This window comes from Tursiops truncatus, chromosome 11, assembly GCF_011762595.2.
Source record: "Tursiops truncatus isolate mTurTru1 chromosome 11, mTurTru1.mat.Y, whole genome shotgun sequence".
Classification (NCBI taxonomy): Eukaryota; Metazoa; Chordata; class Mammalia; order Artiodactyla; family Delphinidae; genus Tursiops; species Tursiops truncatus.
The window spans coordinates 51,887,633-51,915,295 of record NC_047044.1 but is presented as its reverse complement, the minus strand read 5'-3'; the positions used below and the strand labels follow the sequence as shown (position 1 = coordinate 51,915,295).

Genomic DNA, 27,663 nt, shown 5'->3' with positions numbered 1-27,663 from the left:
TCGCAATTGGAGATTTTAATACACCCCTCTCAGTAATTGATAGAGCAATCAGACAAAAAAAATATCAGTAGGAAAACAGAAGAAGTGAAATGATGCTACCATCAATCATAAAAGTTTGGGAACGAAGACCCACAAAGATTCTAAAATAAGTAGAGTGGGTGGGTTGGTTAGACATTTATCTGCCTCCTCTGCTAAACTAGTTCTTTAAGTACCGTTCAAAGTTAACGACTAAGCACAGGTTTCTCACCAATCTGAAGAGAAAGACAAGAACAGGAGAGGTGCTGAGTTTAAAGAAAGAGTGGTCCATCTTTTATTTAAACATTCAAACTCAAGTAAGTTTGCAAAGTTTTTTTTTTTTTTTACATGCGTGATGTCACTCCATTCTTACACATCCTTTGAAAAAGCCCACATTTCCTTATCCCCATTTTACAGATAAGGAAGTCAAGCTCAGAGGCTGACTTGCCAAAGAAAATTGCAAGTTTGCTGTTAGATCAAAGGGTGAACTTATTTTGACGATCACCTGACTGACTACTGGGAGCGAGGTTGAAAATACCAACTATTTTCTTTCTTGAAAGTAAATTTTCTCCAGTATGTCCAAACATACAAAGCAATTATATAAAGGGTATTGGCTCCTCAGTTAAGAATTCAGCTTTATTGTCACACACTCCCTAAAATGACATAGTCAGACCCAAAGGTTGGACCCAAAGGACAAAGTCGTAAAATTTACCCAGTGTCCAAACAGCATCCTGAAATGAACACTCCTTGATGGCCTTGTTGGCAAACAAATAAGTGTTCACTACACTCCTGGTTACCCATAAACATCGATCAAGTTGTGGTTTAGAAATATATTTCAAAGCAAGCAGTCTGCAGAAAATATGAGGATGTACTCTTCCAATTAGCAAAGCACAGACTTTATAGATCATTTCATTACTGATTTTTTTTTTTTTTGGTACGTGGGCCTCTCACTATTGTGGCCTCTCCCGTTGCGGAGGACAGGCTCCAGACGCGCAGGCTCAGCAGCCATGGCTCACGGGCCCAGCCGCTCCGCGGCATGTGGGATCTTCCTGGACCGGGGCACGAACCGTGTCCCCTGCATCGGCAGGCGGACTCTCAACCACTGAGCCACCAGGGAAGCCCCATTACTGATTTTAAAGGACAAATCTCAGAGTAAAATGACTTTGTTTCTTGGCTTGAACCAAAGTATGTTTAAAAATAAATATACAATTCAAATATGTTCTAGGCGAGGGCTAATTATTTAAATATCGTATATATGTTTTATTTACACTCGCCTCCACGTTCCACTGAAGCATATTTCTTTTAGGTACAGGAGACCGTATCATTAAGGCTAATGGTGGTTTTACCTAGGGAAAAATACATGAACACCAAGGAATATTTTTCAGCTTCTCAGCAAAACACAAAAGGGAGGAAAAATGACTTGACTTTTTAGTTCCAATTGTTTTCAATTTTTTATGTAAGTTCTATGTTGTAAAATCGGTCCAGATTTTCATCGAACCTGAGTGAATAAAATGCAGAGGTAAATACTACTTTCTATTTAAAGCAAACTGGCTTTTTACAAATCATATGCCTTTAAAAAAAAAAAAAAAAGAAAAAAGAAAAGAAAAACACATGTTCTCCCCAGAAAATAGGCCAGTGGGCTCTTCCACCAGGGAGTCCAGGCTGAGGTGGGCAGGCCTCCTACATGGGCTCAAAGGGGCTCTCCGGTCTCTGCCAATGCTGCCAGCTTGCCTGCTATGGCCGCCCAGTAAAAACAGTGGCTCCGTGCAATCATGAAAAACAGGACTGCTCTGATCATTACACTGCACACAAGCTTTGAAGGAACTATCAGAGAGTTACAACTCAATTAGTCTTTGTGGCTTATTTTTATTCTGAATCAATAACCTAGAAGTGAAGGTCTCCACAGCCCATTATGGCTTTACTGACCTGTCTCCTTCCCCATGAACACCTACTGAAGGAAAGTGTTAAGGAAGCATGTGTTAAGATGTATCACTGCTTCTAAAAATAACGTGGAGGAGACAGGCATGAAACCCAAGTTCAGATGTGCTTAATTGCGGGGTTGATGACTCAACTACCAAGAGGTCTTTTGAATGCACAATTGATTTTTAATAAGTAAAAGGTATCAAGACCTCCATTTTGATTTTATAAAAGTAGGCTAAGTTGCATAAAAGTGGCTGAAAAACCAAGACGGCCTGATTTTTCAGCCTAAAAATAAACAGGGACTAGAGCCAAACATGAACATACATTTCAGCAGAAAGGTGATAGAGAGCCAAGCAGATTATACTTTGAAGAAGGAAGAAACCCCACTTAATGGATTACGCTAACTTTAAAACAGTGAAAAATTGAAACTTTATAAGGGGAAAAGCAAACGAAGCTAGGTGTGTAGATCACCTCAAAAGAAACCACTGCTATTAAAGTTGCCATGAGTATCTTCGGAATTGTTAAAAAACAAATGCTAGGCTACCACTCTGATTCACCTACAATTTCACAAACTGATAGAAATTTCTCACCAAGACCCTAATTTTGGCATCAAAAATATTAATTTGTTGATCACAAAACTTAGTTTCATGTTAATTTGCTAATTTATGAGCTAGAAAACAGTCCTTGATTCTAAAAAAGCTGTTTAATATCGTATCCCAATTACTCATCCAGAAAGAGGGAGAAAGGAGAGGGCATTTGAAATTGCACTGAAACACAACGTTTAGAATAATATAAAACATCTAGAAAGAAAAATCAAAGGCCAATAAATATTAATCTACATGAAATACAGGAGAAAACGCCGAAAATACCTTGCTGTACCACGGAGACCGGCAGCCACGTCCACCTCGCTTACTCTTTGGATATGTAACTGAGCTGGCCTTAACTGCTTATAAAGGGTGCAACACAATTAGGGAGAATGTGTCTTTAATTTAGATCTGAAAGCAGCACAGGTGGATGGAAACTCTAATCACAGACCACTGTAGATCGTTAGAGCAATTAAGAACACAATTTCCAGTCTTGAAAGCCTTTCACACAAATCACCTGCTAACCTTTGGATCCAGGTTTCAGACTAGCAAAAACCTTGGGGTTCTTAAGGGCAAGTGAGATCTCACTAAGGAAGGAAATAAAGTGGGAGTCTCTTTCAGATTTCTTTGACTCGAAAATGACAACAATGGTAAAGTGGGGTTCTGGGCGGGTAAGGAAGTAGGTGCTCTGAACTTTGTCATCATAGAAGTGGACCACTTTCTCCAAGCTGTTCAGGTCGGACGTGCGGTCTGTCATGATCATGATGACATTGGGCCAGTGCAGGACAGGCCTGTCGCTGGGCAGAGATACCACGGCTGGATACTGATCCACGCCCTTTGGGGCCTCTCTGTAGGAATGGGGGTGGTGGTAGCCATGACCCTGAAAGCTCTCGGAACCCTGGTTGTCAAAGATTAAGGACACGTTGGCAGCGTCGTATTTCCTGATGAAGCTGGAAATCTTTCCAAAGAGGTCTGGGTTGGCTTTTGCAGTCAGCGTTTTCATTTCTGAAGCAGTCGTTTGTCGGCTCAGTGCCTCGTGAAAGTAGAAGCTAAATTTGGCAAGAAGCATGTTTTTGAGTTTCAGCAGCCAAAGGAAAAGGTGTGGGGGCTGAATGGCCTTCTGGGACTGCCCTCCAAACAGATGTTTCTTGGTCTCCCGTTGCTTTTCAAAGATCTGGCCCCAAGTCTGCAGCTTGGTGTGAGCGCTGTGTAAGTTAACCAGAGACGGGAGGAACTTCCACTCGGAGACCTGAGCCTGGGCCTTCAGGAGATGACTCAGTACGTCGACCTCCAGCTGGAAACTGCTTTCCAGAGGACTGAGGATGGGGTGGTGAAATCTAAAGGGGGAAGGGGAATTAACAGAAATGAGTGGAAATGTGACCCCACAGTGACACTTTCTATCCTCAAAAAAACACAGTGTGGTCAGACTAATACTATGTTTGGGGGCGGGGGAAGGAAAGATGGAAAGATTCCATGTTGATTTATTTAAAAGGTCATTCTGATATAACTTCGCCATCTCAGAATTATGTCAGCACCATAGTCTCCTGTGGAAATAGCCTGACATTAAAAAAAAACAAAAAATGAGAATAGCCACTACCTTCTGTTCAAATACAGAGAAACTGAATTAGCTGTAAGTCTTTCTTACAGCTTACAAAAAACCCCAAGGTGTTTTGTTTTGTTTTGTTTGTTTGTTTTTGGCCACGCCTCACGGCTCGTGGGATCTTAGTTCCCTGACCAGTGTTCAAACCCGGGCCCACGGCAGTGAAAGCACCGAGTCTTAGCCACTGGACCACCAGAGAATTCCCACTATAGGTCTTTCTTAACTTATTTTATTTATTCTGGGAATTGTATGACAAAACAAGGCAACCTATTTTCAGGGTGTGGTCCTAAAGAGGCAAATAAAAGGTCACTAAAACATCTCTTAAATGTGTACATAACACATATCAACTTATTTAATGTTCACAGTAACTCCAAAAGGTATTACGAAACCTATTTTGCAGATGAGAGTAGAGACTATAAACCAACTGAAACAGTATACAATCCATAAATGTTTATTAAAGGAATAGGGCTTCCCTGGTGGCACAGTAGTTAAGAATCCACCTGCCAATGCAGGGGACACAGGTTCGAGCCCTGGTCCGGGAAGATCCCACATGCCGCGGAGCAACTAAGCCCGTGCACCACAACTACTGAGCCTGCGCTCTAGAGCCCAAGAGCCAGAACTACTGAGCCTGCGTGCCACAACTACTGAAGCCCACGCGCTTACAGCCCGTGCTCCACAACAAGAGAAGCCACCGCAGTGAGAAGCCCACGCCCCACAACAAAGAGTAGCCCCGGCTCGCCCCAACTAAAGAAAGCCCGCACACAGCAACAAAACAGCCAAAAAATAAAGGAATAGAACATTTATCAGAAAGCCCTTACTTCTAGTTCTCAAATTCCCTTCATATTTAATCACAGTTAAAAACAAAATCGTGGGGCTTCCCTGGTGGCACAGTGGTTGAGAGTCTGCCTGCCGATGCAGGGGACACGGGTTCGTGCCCCGGTCCGGGAAGATCCCACATGCCGCGGAGCAGCTGGGCCCGTGAGCCATGGCCGCTGAGCCTGCGCGTCCGGAGCCTGTGCTCCGCAACGGGAGAGGCCACAACAGTGAGAGGCCCGCGTACCGCAAAAAAAAGAAAAAAAAAAATCGTGGCTAATTTAAAAAATCTTATACTTCAACCACTTTCCATTTATCTCAGGATAAAATCTAAAATCCTTAAAAAGGCTTACGAGGCCTCGAAAACCCTGGTCCCTCCTCAGCTTGAGCCACATTCTCATTCTTCTCACTTTCTCCATACATTAAATAACTAGAAATGCAATGGTATACCAGAGAAGGTTAGGGTAATAGCATGATTTCATTTCTATTTGTTCTAGACAAAATTTTTTAAAAAAATTTTGACCATGATCTACAGTAAGAAATACTTTATATTGTGATGAAGTGCATACATCGATAGATAAAAGGTTTTAAAATTTCACATTTACCCTTACTATGCACAATGTACTCTTGATATTTAACTATATATATATATATATATATATTTTTTTTTTTTTTTTTTTTTTTTTTTTTTTTTTTTTGCGGTACGCGGGCCTCTCACTGTTGTGGCCTCTCCCGTTGGCAGAGCACAGGCTCCGGATGCGCAGGTTCAGCGGCCATGGCTCACGAGCCCAGCTGCTCCGGGGCATGTGGGATCTTCCCGGACTGGGGCACGAACCCATGTCCCCTGCATCAGCAGGCAGACTCTCAACTACTGCGCCACCAGGGAAGCCCAATATATATTTTTTAATTAGATTACTACTCACTAACTTAATTTTATGACTCATGGACTGCTACCTGCTGTTTGTAAAACATTTTTTACTTCACTTGTCTAGTAAATTGAGGGGGAAGGGGACAGGCTGTGGGAAGGTCCTCTCTCCCAGGCAGAGGTGATAACGGGCACGTGCAAAGACCCTGAGGCCAGTGACAGCCTGAGCCTTTCCATCAACACTTCTACTTCAGGTCTCCTCTTCAGAGTCACTTCCTTCAAAATGTCTTCTTTGTCCTCCCCCAGACTAGGTCAGGCCCTCTAATTATATCCTCTAGTTTCTTAATACCTGTCTTCCCCTTTGTAGCTTAACCGTATAACTTATCAGACAAACTGGGACACAGGGTCACCCTTGCTTTGAGCCCCTTCTGAGGGGAAGTAAAAGCTACGTTCTTCCTTCACTCCATCTCTCAAACATGCAGCACGTAGTAGAAACTCGGTAAATGTGGTAACTATGTTAAGATTTGAATCCTAGTTTCTGCCTCATTGACTCTCTTGTTTATGACCTAAATGAAGTTCTGTAACAATGAGATGGAATGGTTATCGCTTCTCAGCCTTTTGGCTAATATCAAGTGTGGCAAAGGACTGGATGAGGAGAGTCCTTTCTGTATGGACCACTTAGAACTTTCTTGCTCATCTTTTTCTTCTGAGAAATGCCCAGGGAGTTTCAGTGTCTGCCTGGCCTGAGGCACCTCCTTCTCAAGGAGCCTACATGAAGCCCTTACACTCTTCCTCAAGTTCCAAAGCATCTGCAGAGGTTTCAGGAATTATCTTAGCAAGTGATCCCATTTTGAAGGTGTGGGCAAGATCTAGCATTTCTCAAGCATATCATATGCCCCAGGCACCATGGAAGATGATTTACAGGCCTGAGCCCATGTAATTTAATTGCTTCACTGTCAATGAGACAGAAGATTCTTACACATCTGTTTTGGCCCTGGTTGAAGAGGAAAATCCTGGTTATCAATTAAAGAATTAGGAAAAAAAAATCATCACAAGTATGTCTAGAGTTTTAAAAAATCTATTTAAACAAATGGGATTATGATTAAGAGAGCCCAAACTAGGTTGGATATTATATGATAGAAACTGATTATCATGTGATAAATAGGATGTAGCTAGTCACATAACAATAACACATTTTTTTTCTATTACTGGTATTTTACAATCAACGTCCTTCAAGATACGGAAGCTAAAACATGGGTGAGAGGTGTAGTCTAATAATACACTCAAAGAATCAGAAAGATAAACCAGATCTCAAATCCTCTAGCTCATGTACTCAATTAATTAACTAATTTGGACTCTTCAAACATTACATGCTTTGAAGTAAACGTTAAGAAAGCCTAACATGGGACTTCCCTGGTGGCACAGTGGTTGGGGGTCCGCCTGCCAATGCGGGGGACATGGGTTCAAGCCCTGGTTTGGGAGGATCCCACATGCCGCGGGGCGGCTGAGCCCGTGCGCCACAGCTAATGAGCCTGCGCCCTGGAGCCCGGGAGCCACAACTACGGAGGCCCGTGCGCCTGGAGCCCCTGCTCCGCGGTGGGGGGAGGCGCCACGATGGGAGGCCCGCGCACCGCAGCGAGGAGTGGCGCCCCACTCGTCACAGCTGGAGAGGGCCCGCACAGTGGCAAGGACCCAGCATAGCCAAAAATAAATCAATCTGTAAAAAAAGAAAAAGAAAGCCTATCTCTCTCACACACACACACACACACACACACACACACACACACACACACACACACACACACACACACACACACACACTATAGCATGTCTCAGAATCTTTGCATTCTGAGAAATGCTCCTACCACCTTATCCTTTAGGCAACTTGACACTTAATGAGCCTTAAGTATCACCAGATTCTACAATCATGGATATCACAAAAATCTGCCGAGGAGCTATGAACACAGTAAGACTGTTAATAAGAGGAAAATGGTTTCATTCTACCACAAATAACAATACTCAAAGTGATGTTTCTGCTTCCAGCTGGAAATCATCATTTATATCCAATGTTCTCTTGAAAGAATATGAATTCTCTTCTCTGTACAAACCTTTAGAAAGAATTCTGCACAAGCTCTTCTGTATACATATACGGAAAAGTGTTTAAATGTTCAACATTTATTAGGATGAATGTGAATGCCGAAGCTACTTTTCATCCGTAAGAAGAGCTAAAAATTCATGCTGATGTTATTCTGCCAAGACCCTGAGATTAGCATTATGTTGTATCATTTTCCCATTCCCACTCTGTGCCTCATACCTATTCACATCTCACCCCGTAGTGGGATCTGTTAAATTGTTGTAATCCAAAAACATACAGCTTGAAAGAGCCTGAATACAGAATAAATTGACAACTATTTGCAGAGAACATCTGCTCCAAAAAAAGCCAAAAAGACAGAAAAAGAGAGAGAGAGGAAGGGAGCTCCAGCACGCACTCCCTCCTTCACAAATCCCCATCAAGGAGTTCCTTCCAAAAGAAGTATGCAGGTCCCATGCATGTGAGAAGTCAGAAGACCAATTAAAAATAAAACTGTAGTACAATGTGAATATATGAATGTCACAAAACTGTACACTTAAGCAACAAAACGTTATGCAGCCATTAAAAAAAACACAAAGTACTGATGCGCGCTACAACATGGATGAACCTTGGAAACATTATGCTAAGTGAAATCAGCCTGACACAAGAGGACTGATGTCACGTGATTCCACTTGTATGAGAGACACCGAAGAGGCAATTTCACAGGGGCAGAAATTAGAATGGAGGTTACCAGAGGCTGAGGGGAGAATAGGCCGTGATTGCTGAATGGGTACAGAGTTTCTGTTTGGATGATTAAAAAAAAATTCTGGAAATGGATGGTGGTGATGGTTGCACAACATTGTGAATGTACTTAATGCCACTCAACTGCACACTTACAATGGTTAAGGTGATAAATTTTATATTATGTTTTATTACAACAAAACAATAAAATTTAAAAAAATCAAAAAAATCCCAAAAAACACACAAAAACTTACACTTAAAAATGGTTAGAGAAGTAAATGTTACGTATATTTCACCACATTTAAAAAATCCATAATCTCATTTAAAACAATCACTTTACTAGTTTTTAGATATAATTACATTGAAGATATAAAGATGAATTAGACAAAGGTTTGCCCTACAGGACCTCCCCTGGTAGAAGGAGGTATTTATAATGGCTACAAGCAGGAAGTAATACATCTCTTACGAGGGGTACAAATCAACTAACAGTTTAGAAAAAGGAGCAATTCCTTTTGGTTGAAAGATTGTGCAGGTCATAGAGGAGACAGGATTTCAATTGAGTCATAAAGCTTAAAGAACAGGTAGGATTTAGCCACGTGAAGATGAGAGCTTAAATTTCTGGCCCCAGTTCTTAACCACCCCTGATTCCACACCCTTTGCTGTGTGATTTTGCGGCCTCTCCCACCAGAGGTAGAGTGTACTTTCCCACCCCTGGACCATGGATCGGGCTATGTGACTTGCTTTGGCCAAAGGGATGTTAACAGATCTGATGCAAGCAAAGGCTTGAAATGAGCTTAATTGGGCTTGTTCTTTGGCACTTGGGCGTCATCACCGGGTAGCTGCTTCCCCTCTAACCTTGGGCTCAGAACGAACACACGTGTAGCTGACCAAGCCCAAAACTCACAGCAGTAAGCCAAGCCCAGTGAGACCAACAGTGTTCAGCAGAGCTACCCAGTTAAGCCCAGCCTACGTCAGACAACTCCCAATTGACCTGCAAGCCCGAAAGTGTGATTTTGGGGGTAGCCTGTTATACAAAATAATTGTGGCAACAGCTAATTGACACATGATAGAACTTGACGAGGTTCAGAACACGCTACCCCAAAATATGGCATCTTGGTATATTGACTATTTTAAGCTGAATGAATTTGACAAATGACATATGCAGGTAACATTGAGAAATGACATATGCAGGAAGGACTTTCTGACCCTCTCCTGAAGCAGATCATAAAACCCTCATGTAAGAGGTTCCCTCCCTGTACCCTGAGGAAATGAGCATCCTTATCTCCAAAGACATAAGGTCACAGAGAGAAATCTGAACCGGGCCTTGCTGTTTCCCCCAGTTTAGTACATTTAGCTCATACCTTTTTTCATCCTAGCACATTTTTCCACAACTCTCACTCTTCATCACATCTAGCATAAAAACACAGGTTTAACAACTCCTTTGGGTCTTCATTTCCTTAGAAGGCTCCATGCCACATAAAACCTATATTAAAATACATTTGTATGCTTTTCTCTTGTTAATCTGTCTTTTGTTAAAGGGTCCTCAGCTGAGATACTTAGAAGAGTAAAGGAAAAAGATATTTTTTCCTCCCCTACAAATTGGAGGACATTCTAAGCAAACTAAGTAACAGGAACCAAGGTAGGAAATGGCAAATTTCCTTATGGGGAATACATTAGATTATGGACTGTTTTTTTTGGCTTCTGCTTAAAATCCTCAAAGTTTTCTCTTTGAAGCTGCTTCCTTTTTACTAGGAGTTTTAGTGCAATTTAAGGCATTTGATGGGCCTTAGGTAATTCGAAAAGTTGGGCTGGGGCAAGATCACAGAAACCCTTGAGTCTCCACTGTTAAGATCTAGGCGAGTCAAATACCTAGAGTAAAACGCGTCCTACAGAAATCGTACTATTGCTGGTTTTGCTTACGAAATTTTCAGTGGGCAACAGTTAACCTTGTTGAACTACACACATGCAACTAACTGTTTCATTAACAGTCTTATCATCATGAATCTTTTTTTTTGAAGGAAAAAGGGCATAAAGACTAAATAAATCACTGTTCTGCCCTTGGTGAGAATTCTGTCATTTGAAGCATTCAGATCAAAAAAAAATGTGCTTCCTAAAATGCAAACAGAAATTTATGTAACTCAGTTTTTAAAAAAATGCTCTTTAAATCCTAGCTATAAAATTATGATTAAAGAATAAAAATCATTTAATAGAATATTATTGCCACACCAGATGGATTTTTAAAAGCTGTCTAGAATGAATAATTGCTGACTTCTCTAAAATAATTATTTCTTAAAAATCATGTTGTAAAGCTAGTGGTTTCCAGTGGGGAGAGGGAAGGGGGAGGGGCAATATAGGGGGAGAGGATTAAGAGGTACAAACTATTATATTTAAAATAAGCTACAAGGATATATGGGACTTCCCTGGCAGTCCAGTGGTTAAGACTCTGTGCTTCTACTGCAGGGGGCACGGGTTTGATCCCTGGTCAAGGAACTAGGATCCTGTGTGCTGCACGGCATGGCCAAAAAAAAAAAAAAAAGGGATATATGATACAACACAGGGAATACAGCCAATATTTCATAATAACTATAAATGGAGTATAACATTTAAAAATTGTGAATCACTATACGGTACACCTGAAACTTATATAATACTGTGTATCAACTATACTTCAATTAAAAGTTCTTGATTTAGGAGAGTATATATTAAATTGCATTTATAATTGTTTTAACCATGAAATAGAAAGATAAGCCAGAATTTTCTTTTATGTCCACTGTACCAAACAGGTAAATAAATTCAAAACAAATTCTACTGAATCAAAAAATGTTCCACTGATAATTCCTTGGAAATAAAAACCCAAGTTCTACTTCTCCTCAAAAGTATTCAAGGAATAGTAGACACCCTGACCCTGCATGAGTTAATCCATGTTTTTTCTTCTAAAGGGCACACAATGAAAACTCAAATGATTAATGTTAATTATTCAATTTGAAATGCAGCATCACAAATGACTGTGATTCTTAACCAATTTACATTTGCTTAATAATGTAATAAGTTTGCCAAAAGAGGAAACCTTTAACACCATTCTACTCTGAGCACACCTGGCTTCCAGAGGAGAAAAACAAAATACGAATCCCCTTCATCTCTGAAAGCAAAGGGCAAATCATGTTAATTTATATCTAAAATAATTTCACTTCCCAAAGAAAATGAATATAGTATACAGAATTTCAACTTTTCAGAAATTCTAAACTAAAGAATTTATGTTGTTCAAATTAACCCAAAGCCTCTACTGTAGATAATTTTTAGGCTAGGATGTATCTGTGATCATTAATTCCCTATTAAGTAGACAAAGGTAGCATTGGTGGAGGATGGAGACAATAGCTGAAAACACCTATTGACCATATGTGATTTACAGTCAGCTCCATCAGTATCCACTCAGCAGGATAAGAGGTACTGCTAAGTACTGCCCTAAGATCTTCAAGAATGAAACCTGGGCTTTTGCTACTGCAATGGAAGAAATTCCCAGGCCTCTGAGAAGTGGGATGTTTCAAAGAAGGTTCAAAGATGATAGGTCACAAATCTAATAAAATAAAAACAATTATATAGTAATAACCATTCTTTACTATGACACAACATACACACAAGCACTTGCACACACATTGGTAAGGTTCAATAACCAGTATATCCTAACGTTGGCATCTTTTCCTTATTTATCCAATTTTTCTTGCAGACTTATGTATCAGTATCACAGGGAACTTTTAAAACAGACAGGTTTCTAGGCACCCAACCCCAAATCACTGAATGTTACTCTCTTGGGAAAGAAGAAGGGCTCAGGTAACGGTATTTTTCTTAAGCTCCCAAAATGGTTCAGCAAAACACTTTCACGTTAGCATTTGGGAATCACCACATAAGATCTCTTCCTCTTGAGAATCACAGCTCCAATTGTACTGTAGTTTTTGGTTTAAAAAAAATTATTTTATTAAAAGAAAACATATACTAATCAGATTTGAGGGAGAAATAAAAGAAAATTTCCAAAGATAAAAAGAAATCTGTAAACATGTAAAATTTGTTTAAAAAAAGGAAATGTGTGTATTTATATGCATAAACTATCTCTTGAGAATGACAGAACTTGTTAACATTCATTAACTCCTAGGAAAGAAATTAAGTAGCTAAGGAACAGGGGCAGAAGGTAGACTTTTCACTACTGCATTTTTTTGTACTTCATAAATTTTGAGCCATGTTAATATATTGCCTACTAAAAATAAATAAAAATTTAGAATACAGCTGACCCTTGAATGACATACATGGGTTTGAACTGCACAGGTCCACTTATATACACATGTAAAATATATTACAAAATGTATGTATTTTAGGAGGTAACATATTTTAGTAGGTAGTATATTCAGTACTTTGAATCTCTGGATGTGGAGTCACAGATATGGAAGAACCTATGCTTTCTACCTGCCTTTTCTTTCAAAATCCTACCGGCCCTTAAAAGTCTTCTCAGATTCCACCTCCCTCTGTGAAGTCTCTTTTAATCTCTCCACTTAGCCTACTTCCCCCAGTCCATTAATCAGATGAGTAGTAGGCTTAATTTGGGAATATAAATGAATATATCTGCCTTTCTTTTTTAAGCAAACATATCTGAACTCATATATCCAAAGGAGTGGTATCTTTCAAAGTCATCACTTTCCATTTATTTATTTTAATTTTTTTAAACGTCTTTATTGGAGTTTAATTGCTTTACAATGTTGTGTTAGTTTCTGCTGTATAACAAAGTGAATCAGCTATACATATACATATGTCCCCATATCTCCTCCCTCTTGTGTCTCCCTCCCACGCTCCCTATCCCACCCCTCTAGGTGGTCATAAAGCACCGAGCTGATCTCCTTGTGCTACGCACCTGCTTCCCACTAGCCATCTATTTTACATTTGGTAGTGTATACATGTAAATGTTACTCTCTCACTTCGTCCCAGCTTACCCTTCTTCCTCCCTGTGTCCTCCAGTCCATTCTCTACATCTGTGTCATTATTCCTGTCCTGCCCTAGGTTCATCAGAACTATTTGTTTTTTTAGATTCCATACATATGTGTTAGCATACAGTATTTCTTTTTCTCTTTCTGACTTACTTCACTCTGTACGACAGACTCTAGGTCCATCTACCTCACCACAAATAACTCAATTTCGTTTCGTTTTATGGCTGAGTAATACTCCATTGTATATATGTGCCACATCTTCTTTATCCATTCATCTGTCGATGGACACTTAGGTTGCTTCCATGTCCTGGTTATTGTAAACAGTGTTACAATGAACATTGTGGTACATGACTCTTTTTTGGGTTTTTTTGTTTTTAACATCTTTATTGCAGTATAATTGCTTTACAATGGTGTGTTAGTTTCTGCTGTATAACAAAGTGAATCAGCTATACATATACACAAATCCCCATATCTCTTCCCTCTTGCATCTCCTTCCCACCCTCCCTATCCCACCCCTCTAGGTGGCCACAAAGCACCTAGCTGATCTCCCTGTGCTATGCGGCTGCTTCCCACTAACTATCTATTTTACATTTGGTAGTGTATATATGTCCATGCCACTCTCTCACTTCGTCCCAGCTTACCCTTCCCCCTCTCCGTGTCCTCAAGTCCATCCTCTAGTAGGTCTGCATCTTTATTCCCATCCTGCCTTAAGGCAGGATGGGACCTTTTTTTTTCTTTTTTTTTAGATTCCATATACATGTGTTAGCATACAGTATTTGTTTTTCTCTTTCTGACTTACTTCACTTTGTATGACAGACTCTAGGTCCATCCACCTCACTACAAATAACTCAATTTCATTTCTTTTTATGGCTGAGTAATATTCCATTGTATATATGTGCCACATCTTCTTTATCCATTCATCTGTCGATGGACACTTAGGTTGTTTCCATCTCTGGGCTATTGTAAATAGAGCTGCAGTGAACATTTTGGTACATGACTCTTTTTGAACTATGGTTTTCTCAGGGTATATGCCCAGTAGTGGGATTGCTGGGTCATATGGGAGTTCTATTTTTAGTTTTCTAAGGAACCTCTATACTGTTCTCCATAGTGGCTGTATCAATTGACATTCCCACCAACAGTGCAAGAGGGTTCCCTTTTCTCCACACCCTCTCCAGCATTTATTGTTTGTAGATTTTTTGATGATGGCCATTCTGACTGGTGTGAGGTGATACCTCATTGCAGTTTTGATTTGCATTTCTCTAATGATTAGCATCACTTTCCATTTAATTCATCATAAAATTACTGAGCACCTACTATGTGCAAGGCTCTAAGCCAGGCTCCAGGGACCCAAAAATAAACCTGAGTCATTCACAGTCAGTGATGTTCACAACACTACTCAAATTCTTTTGGAACTGCTTTTTGGGCCAGGCAGTGAGCAATACATTATAACGAGTCTCACTTTATAAGCAGCAATTTCCTTCAAAAAATTTTTTCCAGTTGATCAACATCTTTTTAAAAAAAATTAAACTGGCTACAAATATCTTTTTGACTAACAAAAAAACATGCCCTGCTCTAAAGCACAGATGCCTGCCTCCACCAAAGAAGTTTAAGACAAAATCAAAACTATGCGACAGGTGCTGAGAGCAATTATAAAGGAGTTCCCTACGCATGTTAAGTAATGGCTCCATCAGAGGAATCAAGTGGATAACTCACCAAGGTGATGACTTTGAAAGGGACATTTATTTGAATAGTGGTTTATTAAAAAGTCACACTACGTGATATACAATTCTTTTGTTGTTGTGTGAATTCTTTCATAAGCAGAAAAAACAGTTACAATACAACTTTTAAGGATTACTTCATTTTCGACCTTTTGCTACTGCTCAGAGAAGCATCCATCCAGTATGGTGTTAACTAAGCCCAAAGAAGATGTCTAATGCATACCTGTTGATTAATTAACGTGTATAAAAAGTAATACAACTATTTCTCCTTCACAGTTATTCCATCACAGATTTCCGCAGGGGTGTGGGGAAGACGGAGACTCTGTGTGGGATTGTGAGGCTGCCACACTCCTCCCTCCCTCCTCCCCTACACTGACCTGGAGCTGTATTTCTTGAGGATGGTGTCTAAAAGGCCAACGAGCTCTTCGGCATTGATGAACTTCTGTGTGCTGAGGGTGTACATCTTCTCATAGAAGTCTGCGATCTCCATCCGAGCCTGAACAAAGAAGCAGAGCTGCTCGGACAGGTGGGAAAGGAGCTCTTCCACGTGAGGTGCAGTCCCCCCTAGGGCACCACGGCCAGTCACCACCTTCTTTAGCTCATTATGCAGGGAAGTGTAGATGGTGCGGATGGAGTCCTTCCTGCTGAAGAAAGACTGGCCCCCTGGTAGACAAATGACATAAGCACATGACAGGTAAGGTAGAGAAACTGCAAGTACAAAACACCTCTCAGCATCCAAAAGGAAAGAATCTAAACTGCTGAGCTCAATGAGTTTTCATCTACCATGTTCTCTGACTTCTATGATTTGGATTTAAATATCTTGTGATTCATAATTTCACTGTAGAGTAAATTAACGCTGGTACAACTCAGTGTAGTGGTGGACCTGTGTATAATTTCCTTACCCAGGAGATTGGTTCAAGATGGTGGACTAGAAGGATATGCTCTCACTCCCTCTTGTGAGAGCACCAGGATCACAATTAACTGCTGAACAATCATCGACAGGAAGACACTGGAACTCACCAAAAAAGATACCCCACATCCCAAGACAAAGGAGAAGCCACAGTGAGATGGTAGGAGGAGCGCAATCACAATAAAATCAAACCCCATAACCGCTGGGTGGGTGACTCACAAACTGGAGAACACATACCACAGAAGTCCACCTACTGCAGTGAAGGTTCTGAGCCCCACGTCAGGCTTCCCAACCTGGGGATCTGGCAACAGGAGGAGGAATTCCTAGAGAATCAGACTTTGAAAGCTGGTGGGATTTGATTGCAGGACTTCGACAGGACTGAGGAAACAGAGCCTCCACTCTTGGAGGGCACACACAAAGTAGTGTACGCATCGGCACCCAGGGGAAGGAGCAGTGACCCCGTAGGAGACTTAACCACACCTACCTGTTAGTGTTGGAGGGTCTCCTGCAGAGGTGGGGGTGGCTGTGTCTCACCGTGAGGACAAGGACACTGGCAGCAGAAGTTCTGGTAAGTACTCCTTGGGGTGAGCACTCCCAAAGTCTGCCATTAGCCCCACCAAAGAGCCCGGATAGGCTCCAGTGTTGGGTCGCCTCAGGCCAAACAACAAACAGGGAGGGAACCCAGCCCCACCCATCAGCAGACAAGCGGATTAAAGTTTTACTGAGTTCTGCCCACCAGAGCAACAGCCAGCTCTACCCACCACCAGTCCCTCCCAGATAGCCTCATCCACCAGAGGGCAGACAGCAGAAGAACTACTACAAGAACTACAATCCTGCAGCCTGTGGAACAAAAACCACATTCACAGAAAGATAGACAAGATGAAAAAGCAGAGGGCTATGTACCAGATGAAGGAACAAGATAAAACCCTAGAAAAACAACTAAATGAAGTACAGATAGGCAACCTTCCAGAAAAAAGAATTCAGAATAATGATAGTGAAGATGATCCAGGACCTTGGAAAAGAATGGAGGCAAAGATCGAGAAGATGCAAGAAATGTTTAACAAAGACCTAGAGGAATTAAAGAACAAACAAACAGAGATGAACAATAAAATAACTGAAATGAAAAATACACTAGAAGGAATCAATAGCAGAACAACTGAGGCAGAAGAACAGATAAGTGACCTGGAAGACAGAATGGTGGAATTCACTGCTACGGAACAGACTAAAGACAAAAGAATGAAAAGAAGTGAAGACAGCCTAAGAGACCTCTGGGACAACGTTAAGTGTAACAACATTTGCATTACAGGGGTCCCAGAAGGAGGAGAGAGAAAGAAACAACCCGAGAAAATATTTGAAGAGATTATAGTCGAAAACTTCCCTAACATGGGAAAGGAAATAGCCACCCAAGTCTGGGAAGGGCAGGGAGTCCCATACAGGATAAATCCAAGGAGAAACACACCAAGACACAGAGTAATCAAATTGGCAAAAATTACTGAAAGCAGCAAGGGGAAAACGACAAATAACACACAAGTGAACTCCCATTAAGGTTAACAGCTGATTTCTCAGCAGAAACTCTACAAGCCAGAAGGGAGTGGCATGATATACTTAAAGTGATGAAAGGGAAGAACCTACAACCAAGATTACTCTACCTGGCAAGGATCTCATTCAGATTCGATGGAGAAATCAAAAGCTTTACAGACAAGCAAAAGCTAAGAGAATTCAGTACCACCAAACCAGCTCTATAACAAATGCTAAAAGAACTTCTCTAAGTAGGAAACACAAGAGAAGAAAAGGAGCTACAAAAACAAACCCAAAACAATTAAGAAAATGGTCATAGGAACATACATATCGACAATTACCTTAAACATGAATGGATTAACCATTTGGTTGGAGCCTGTCCAACCAACAGACACAGGCTCGCTGAATGGATACAAAAACAATACCCATATATATGCTGTCTACAAGAGACCCACTTCACACCTAGGGACACATACAGACTGAAAGTGAGGGGATGGAAAAAAATATTCCATGCAAATGGAAATCAAAAGAAAGCTGGAGTAGCAATACTCATATCAGATAAAATAGACTTTAAAATAAAGAATATTACAAGAGACAAGGAAGGACACTACATAATGATCAAGGGATCAATGCAACAAGAAGATATAACAGTTATAAATATATATGCATCCAACATAGGAGCACCTCAATACATAAGGCAACTGCTAACAGCTATAAAAGAGGAAATGGACAGTAACACAATAATAGTGGGGGACTTTAACACCTCACTTACACCAACGGACAGATCATCCAAACAGAAAATTAATAAGGGAAACACAAGCTGTAAATGACACAACAGACCAAACAGACTTAATTGATATTTAAAGGACATTCCATCCAAATATAGCAGACTACACTTTCTTCTCAAGTGCGCACGGAACATGCTCCAGGATAGATCACATCTTGGGTCACAAATCAAGCCTCAGTAAATTTAAGAAAATTGAAATCATATCAAGCATCTTTTCTGACCCCAATTCTATGAGATTAGAAATCAATTACAGGGAAAAAAACGTAAAAAACACAAACACATGGAAGCTAAATGATATGTTACTGAATAACAAAGAGATCACTGAAGAAATCAAAGACGAAATGAAAAAATACCTAGAGACAAATGACAATGAAAACATGACAATCCAAAACCTATGGGATGCAGCAAAAGCAGTTCTAAGAGGGAAGTTTATAGCAATACAATCCTACCTCAAGAAACAACAAACATCTGAAATAAACAATCTAACCTTACACCTAAAGGAACTGGACAAAGAAGAACAAACAAAACCCAAAGTTAGTAGAATGAAAGAAATCATAAAGATCAGAGCAGGAATAAATGAAATAGAAACAAAGAAAACAATATCAAAGATCAATAAAACTAAAAGCTGGTTCTTTAAGAAGATAAACAAAATTGATAAACCATTAGCCAGACTCATCAAGAAAAAGAGGGAGAGGACTCAAATCAATAAAATTAGAAATGAAAATGGAGAAGTTACAACAGACACTGCAGAAATACAAAGCATCCTAAGAGACTACTAAAAGAAACTCTATGCCAATAAAATGGACAACCTGGAAGAAATGGACAAATTCTTAGAAAGGTATAACCTTCCAAGACTGAACCAGGAAGAAATAGAAAATATGAACAGACCAATCACAAGTAATGAAATTGAAACTGTGATTAAAAATGAAATTGAAACTGTGATTAAAAATCTTCCAACAAACAAAAGTCCAGGACCAGATGGCTTCACAGGTGAATTCTATCAAACATTTAGAGAAGAGCTAACACCCATCCTTCTCAAACTCTTCCAAAACATTGCAGAGGAAGGAACACTCCCAAACTCATTCTGTGAGGCCACCATCACCCTGATACCAAAACTAGACAAAGATACTACAAAAAAAGAAAATTACAGACCAATATCACTGATGAATATAGACGTAGAAATCCTCAACAAAATACTAGCAAACAGAATCCAACAACACATTTAAAGGATCATACACCATGATCAACTGGGATTTATCCCAAGGATGCAAGGATTCTTCAATATACGCAAATCAATCAATGTGATACACCATATTAACAAACTGAAGAATAAAAACCATATGATCATCTGAATAGATGCAGAAAAAGCTTTTGACAAAATTCAACACCGATTTATGATAAAAACTCTCCAGAAAGTGGGCATAGAGGGAACCTACCTCAACATAATAAAGGCCATATACGACAAACCCACAGTAAACATCATTCTCAATGGTGAAAAACTGAAAGCATTTCCTCTAAGATCAGGAAGAAGACAAGGATGCCCACTCTTGCCACTATTATTCAACATAGTTTTGGAAGTCCTGGCCATGGCATTCAGAGAAGAAAAAGAAATAAAAGTAATGCAAATCGGAAAAGAAGAAGTAAAACTGTCACTGTTTGCAGATGACATGAAACTATATAGAGAGAATTCTAAAGATGCCACCAGAAAGCTACTCGAGCTAATCAATGAATTTTGTAAAGTTGCAGGATACAAAATTCATGCACAGAAATCTCTTGCATTCCTATATACTAATGATGAAAAATCTGAAAGAGAAATTAAGGAAACACTCCCATTTACCACTGCAACAAAAAGAATAAAATACCTAGGAATAAACCTACCTAGGGAGACAAAAGACCTGTATGCAGAAAACTATAAGACACTGATAAAAGAAATTAAAGATTATACAAACAGATGGAGAGATATACCATGTTCTTGGATTGGAAGAATCAATATTGTGAAAATGACTATACTACCCAAAGCAATCTACAGATCAATGCAATCCTTATCAACTTACCAATGGCATATTTTACAGCACTACAAGAAAAATTCTTAAAATTTGTATGGAGACACAAAAGACCCCAAATAGCTAAAGCAGTATTGAGGGAAAAAAAACAGAGCTGGAGGAATCAGACTCCCTAACTTCAGACTATACTACAAAGCTACAGTAATCAAGACAACATGGTACTGGCACAAAAACAGAAATATAGATCAATGGAACAGGATAGAAAGTACAGAGATAAATCCATGCACCTATGGTCAACTAATCTATGACAAAGGAGGCAAGGATATACAATGGAGAAATGACAGTCTCTTCAATAAGTGGTGCTGGGAAACTGAACAGCTACATGTAAAAGAATGAAATTAGAACACTCCTTAACACCATACACAAAAATAAACTCAGGGCTTCCCTGGTGGCGCAGTGGTTGAGGGAACGCCTGCCGATGCAGGGGACACGGGTTCGTGCCCCGGTCTGGGAGGATCCCACATGCCGCGAAGCGGCTGGGCACATGAGCCATGGCCGCTGAGCCTGCGCGTCCGGAACCTGTGCTCCGCAGTGGGGGAGGCCACGGCCTTGAGAGGCCCGCATACTGCAAAATAAATAAATAAATAAAAAATAAACTCAAAATGGATCTGAGAACTAAATGTAAGACCGGACACTATAAAACTCTTAGAGGAAAACATAGGAAAAACACTCTTTGACATAAATCACAGCAAGATCTGCTTTGATCCACCTCCTAGAGTAATGGAAATAAAAACAAAAATAACAAATGGGACCTAATGAAACTTAAAAGCTTCTGCAAAGCAAAGGAAACTACAAACAAGATGAAAAGACAACCCTCAGAATGGGAGAAAATATTTGCAAATGAATCAATGGACAAAGGATTAATCTCCAAAATATATAAACAGCTCACGCAGCTCAATATGAAAAAAACAAACAACCCAATCCAAAAATGGGCAGAAGACCTAAATAGACATTTCTCCAAAGAAGACATACAGATGGGCAAGAAGCACATGAAAAGCTGCTCAACATCACTAATTATTAGAGAAATGCAAATCAAAACTACCGTGAGGTATCACCTCACACCAGTTAGAATGGGCATCATCAGTAAATCTACAAACAACAAATGCTGGAGAGGGTGTGGAGAAAAGGGAACCCTCTTGCACTGCTGGTGGGAATGTAAACTGATACAGCCACTACGGAGAACAGTATGGAGGTTCCTTAAAAAACTACAAATAGAACTACCATATGACCCAGCAATCCCACTACTGGGCATATACCCAGAGAAAACCATAATTCAAAAACATACACGCACCCCAATGTTCATTGCAGCACTACTTACAATAGCCAGGACATGGAAGCAACCTAAATGCCCATCAACAGACAAATGGATAAAGAAGATGTGGTACATATATATGATGGAATATTACTCGGCCATAAAAAGGAACAAAATTGGGTCATTTGTAGAGATGTGGACGGATCTAGAGACTGTCATACAGAGTGAAGTAAGTCAGAAAGAGAAAAACAAATATCGTATATTAACGCATATATGTGGAACCTAGAAAAATGGTACAGATGAACCGGTTTGCAGGGCAGGAATTGAGTCACAGATGTAGAGAACAAACGTATGGACACCAAGGGAGGAAGGTGGCGGGGGGTGGTGTGATGAATTGGGAGATTGGGATTGACATATATACACAATATGTATAAAATGGATAACTAATAAGAACCTGCTATATAAAAAAACAAATAAAATTCAAAAAAAATTTCCTTATTCATGCACCAATATTCCCCCAGCCCACTTCAATGAGGATTCAGATCTAATTCAGGGGATGATTAACCTTGCAAGTGACATCAACCTGGATCTAAAAAGTCCTCCTTCCACATAAAGATATTTAAAACAAAAGAGAACACCCAATTATGAAACACTGTTGTTATTCCTGGTAAACCAGAAAATGTTATTTCTGCTTTGGAGTTGCGTTTTCCTTTCAAGCTGTATGAGAAAATGGAAAACACAGACTACTGGGATCCCAGGGGAACAAAGGGACTCTTAGTGCTCTTAACAAGGTTGACAGTACAGTCTTTGTCATAATAAGCACCATATTGTGAATTATTAAGAATAGGAAGTGGGACTTCTCTGGTTGCACAGTGGTTAAGAATACGCCTGCTAATGCAGGGAACATGGGTTTGATCCCTGGTCCAGGAAGATCCCACATGCCGCGGACCAACTAAGCCCGTGTGCCACAGCTACTGAGCCTGCGCTCTAGAGCCCGCGGGCCACAACTACTGAAGCCCACGCGCCTAGAGCCCATACTCCACAACAAGAGAAGCCACTGCAATGAGAAGCCCGCACACCGCATCGAAGAATAGCCCCAGCTCGCCGCAACTAGAGAAAGCCCATGCGCAGCAATGAAGACCCAAAGCAGCCAAAAATAAAGAAAGAAAAGAAAATAGAAAAAAAAAACAAAAACAGTAGGAAGCAATTATAAATAACTGCTGCTGTAACTCATGTTGTAACTCAGGGGTTCCAAAGGAAATCAGCCAAAAAGTAAGGCCACATACATTCTTTTCAACAACCAAAAAGGTTCAAATGGCATAGACATTATTTCTTTACTTCTGTAGTAATACATGATCAACTATGCTTCTAATAATTATGGGGCCAGTTTCATAGATGTTTTCTTAAGCAATTCTGTACCCCACCAAAGGTCAGAGGTAAAACATTAGGAGAACAAAAAGAAACAGGGCAGGTTTAAAACAGTAATTCTTAGGAATATATAAAACTCTCAGAGATGAATGACATTTACAATTTTCTGTTGATATTCATAGAATGCTTTAATGAATGAGTTACTATTCTAAACATACCAATTAGGAGTATAAATTACTTATCAAGGCATTTGTAAAATGTCCTCTTAATGAATGAAACATTTCACAATTCATTGACCAGTTTGTATTTCAAGAAATGAATCTTATATCCCTTACCACTATGGCAACCACCTTGTCCCAGTTTACCCATGACTTTCCAGGTTTTAGTACTGAAAGTCTAGCTTCTCAGGAAACCCTTAGTCCCATGTCCTGAAAACCCCCTCAACTCCAGGCAAACCTATAGGGTTGGTCACCCTACTACTACTGATTTCACAGGCAAATTGCTGATACTGAAAAAGTGTTTTCTCCAATATACTGCCCAGATTGACTAGCATTCACATCATTTCTCCTACTAATAGCAGCAAAAACCATATGAAGGTGGATTGACCCTGACACCAACATCCCATACAGGACTGTATCCAGGAAGGTTTGCCTTTCCTCTCCACCCATATTAAGTCTAGCTTTGCAGATTTTGTAAAGTGATGGTATGAAATAAATGGACCTCTGCGCCCAGGTCTAAGACAAAATCTCTTAGGTTACGAAGGTAGCAAGAGTACCAAGTAAAATTTAAAAGCTCTGGGAGTCTGAAAGACTTGGTTCCAAATCCCAGCTTCCAAATTTACAAGCTGTGTGATGTGCACGGGACTTAACCTTAGCCACTTTGAGCCTTAGTTGTTGTTTTAACATGAAACTAAAAAGACACAATGAAATAACATTTGGTATGTAACACACCTGGAGCAAAGCACGTAATCAATACTGCTAATCCCTTCCCCTTCCGTTTATAACTGATAAAAGAAGCTCTCAATACTACAGAGTTGGGCTTCTGCAACTCTGTGGTAAATTGGGAGCTTCAAGTACTGTAAAAAGAATAGCTAGCTATTTGATAGATAGCTAGGTGACCTTAACTGTGTACTCACTTCTGCTGTTAAACAAGGTGAACTTGGTGAAAATTTTAACTCTGAGTGAAAAAGGGATACCTTCCTTCATTAGATTACCCTTACCTGGGGGTGTGGAAACACCATATAAATATAAAGAATACCTTTTAAAGCTTATCAATAAACATCCATTACTACTATGTGAAACCAAGTTACCTGACACTTTAAGGAAGGGAGAGACCACCAACGCATTTGTTTTAAACATGTCTCTCTTCTCAAAGCTCTCAGGAGCACAAGCCTACTTGGTGACTACCCTGGTTAGGAACATCCAATGGGGAGTGGCCTTCCTTCATGCTGGGAAATAAGGAATCAGAGACACCAGACTTCTTGTCTCAGCTTTTTGAATTTACAAAATATGATTATTTTGAATTGTTTCCATGGAAGTCTCGTTTTATGAATGCTCATTATTTTTCAAGATTTCAACAGTCTATCTCACATCATGAAATTTCAAGCAATGAGTATATTAAAGTTTTGCACTTCTAATTGAATATTTTATTCCACAACTTCTTGCTAATGATACTCTTTAAACATCAGTTCTCAAGTTAAGTCATTTTCTACCATGGTATCTTCCAGCCACCAGATGTTGAGGAAACTCTCCAGCAATGAAACAAAGGGGAGAAAAGTATGACCTTCTAAAGTCCTCTGCAGGTATTGAGTCAGCATACTTTAATCACTGATCTTTCCCCAAATAGATATATTCTCCCCTCAAAGTAAACAGAGGGCTCCAAGATAAGGGTTGACCCCAAAGTTTTTCAGCTGAGCCAAGACAGGAACAGAAGGCTCCCTGTCAGGTCTGTTCTTTGTCTAAAGTCCCACACTTGCATCTATAATCAGGATTCACTGCCAAGGTCTCCAATAAACACCAGTCACAAAAGTGAAGTCAAAAAGACTCACTTTTTAAAACCGTGCTTTCTACATGTTTAAAAAATACACATAAACTTTTTGTTTTGCTTTTTTAAAGAAAACCATATAAATGTTCTAAATAGCAAAGTAGTTGACGAACATGGGACTGTTTTAAGTAGCAACATAAAAATTTTCCCAAGTTTTTAAGAAAATGGAGAGTCAACTCAATAATCATGAAGTCATATTGTAAGCACGTTGATATCACAAACATTCCAGTATCAAAAAACGGTAAGGTAATTGCAAAGCTAAAAATTTACATCTGGAACCTACATTTACTGTACACGAGAGTAAGCTATGTGACATTAAACATGCCATTTTCAGAACATTTACACCGAAGTGACAGATCAGCTGGGAGCCTAAACAGCGCCTGAGCATGTTTCACAGTGTAAATTGCTCTGTGGATCAATTTCAAAGCACAGCCCTCAGGCTCACCCATGCAAGCTGGGGTCTGTGCAGAACTAATCGCTTTACATAATAAGAGCCACTTCAGAGAACCCAAGTCAGAGACAGTGATGGGCTTGTGCATGTTCTTAGGCACGGCCAGGCACCTAAAACCAGGCACATACAACTTAAACTAGAGTAGATTTCTTAACTGAGGTCTATACATAGGCTTTAGGAAATCCAAGTGAACCCTTTCAGATTACATGCAAAATTGTATTACATATATATTTTTCTGGGGAGTGAGGCCACAGGTTATCAAATCCTCATAGGTTAACTAAAAGAAAAAAACATAAAAACATGGCACTGGGATCAATCACCATTCTTCATGAGGCGGGGGAATCTAAAAACACTAAAACTGCAAGAAAATTACCCACCTTCAATTTTACAGGCAGAATCCTCCCCATTTTCATATATACATAATAATATGTAAATTATTTAATATATAACTGTAAATTATACTACATCTACAATTTTTATAAATCATTTGGACACAAACACAATCTGACAGTTCAAAGGTAGGTATTCTGGTAGAGGCTCTGTCACCTACCCGCACAACTGCATGCACACAATTTGCCAATCTGTAGAAAGGGGATTTATAACACTGCAAGAGCAACTGTAAATTTCTGAGAAGTGCCACTGTAAGAAAGGGAGGAAAAATTACACAAGGTGAAACTACCTGACTAGTTGTTGCCAATAAGTCAACACACTAAATAACAAGTTATTGTTTGAAAAGCTAAAGCACAGTTAAGATCTCAGAAAGCCCTGCCTCTTGAGTGTTTACTGAAAGCAAGATGTACATGGTCACCTTCAGGCAATATAAGGAAACTGGGGGGGGGGGGGGGGGGGAGAAACTCAAACTGGAATCTGCACTCAATTGTACACTTCTATTTTATACTGTTATGTGTCCTTCATTCATACCAGACCCTGTGCCTCTGATATTAAAGGGTCTAAAATACGCCAAAGTACTAAAACAACTCTAAAAGCTCTGGGATTCATAATATTGGTAATTTTAAGTAGTAATACTTCGTATGTATAGCCCTTGGCTTTCACATATATTATTTCCTTCTGATTTACTCATACTAATTGTTTCTACTAGTGAAAATCAGCTTAATCAGCTCCTGCATCTTATTTTCAGGGGCAAGATTTATCATGGGATGATAAGAGTGTTTACCATTTTCCCTGTAAGGCCCCTCTTGTTAGTGTTAGGCATATTTCTTGCCTTTCCTGTCCAGCATTCATTTTTCTCTTCATTCATTAGATATTTATTGTGGGTCTACGAAGAGGGGGTAGGACTCCATCTGTAACTCTCCGGGGCCTTAAGAAGCCAGACAATAGTGTTCATGAATTCTAACTAGGTTGTATTGCCAAGTTTTGCTCCTCTCGCCGCAGTGTCACTGGTTAGAGAGCGAGGACATAGAGTTTAACTTCTCATTTATGGCACCAATCCATGCATGAGCAAAATGGATACTGCCATCGGTTTGAAGCACAGCCCTGCTAACAACATCCACCCGGACGGCCAATCTATCTGCCGCGGAGGCCGGTGGGCGGGGTTTGTGGAAGCCGAGGGAAGGACGGGATCGGTGGGAGGAGACCTGGGAGTGCGGAGTTGAGCCTGCGGCTAAGAGTGACAGAGACAGGGAACCCAAGCCATTGCCGATGGGGGAATATACTCCCTTTCCTTCCTCAAGGGGCACGGGGGGCGGGGCGGAGGTACCTAGTTTCTGCCCCAGGTAGGTGAGGCTGTGATAGACCTTCTCTGCCGCGGCCAGGTGGGCCAAGGCCGCCAGCAGCGACAGCCAGCTGCCCCCCGCGCTCTTGTTGGCCTCTCGTTCCTTCTCCACATTGTCCTTGGCCTTGTCGTAAGAGAAGATACCCAGGTGAGAGAAGAACGTCTCCAGCACCGCCTGTTCCACCGGGACCGGGGCTGCCAGCGGGATAGACTCCCCCATGCGAGCTGCGCTCCAGCTCCAC

The 27,663-nt window shown here is 40.3% G+C and overlaps 1 protein-coding gene across 1 annotated transcript; it reads right to left on the bottom strand.

Annotated features, from left to right (window-relative positions):
• On the bottom strand, positions 1-27,641 carry KICS2 (KICSTOR subunit 2). The gene is made up of 3 exons (XM_019952263.3): positions 27,407-27,641; positions 15,675-15,960; positions 1-3,856 (listed from the first exon to the last, which is right to left on the bottom strand). The coding sequence occupies exons 1-3, from the start codon at positions 27,639-27,641 to the stop codon at positions 3,040-3,042; spliced, it is 1,338 nt and encodes a 445-aa protein (XP_019807822.1). The 3' UTR covers positions 1-3,039.
• Positions 27,642-27,663: the final 22 nt, after the last annotated feature.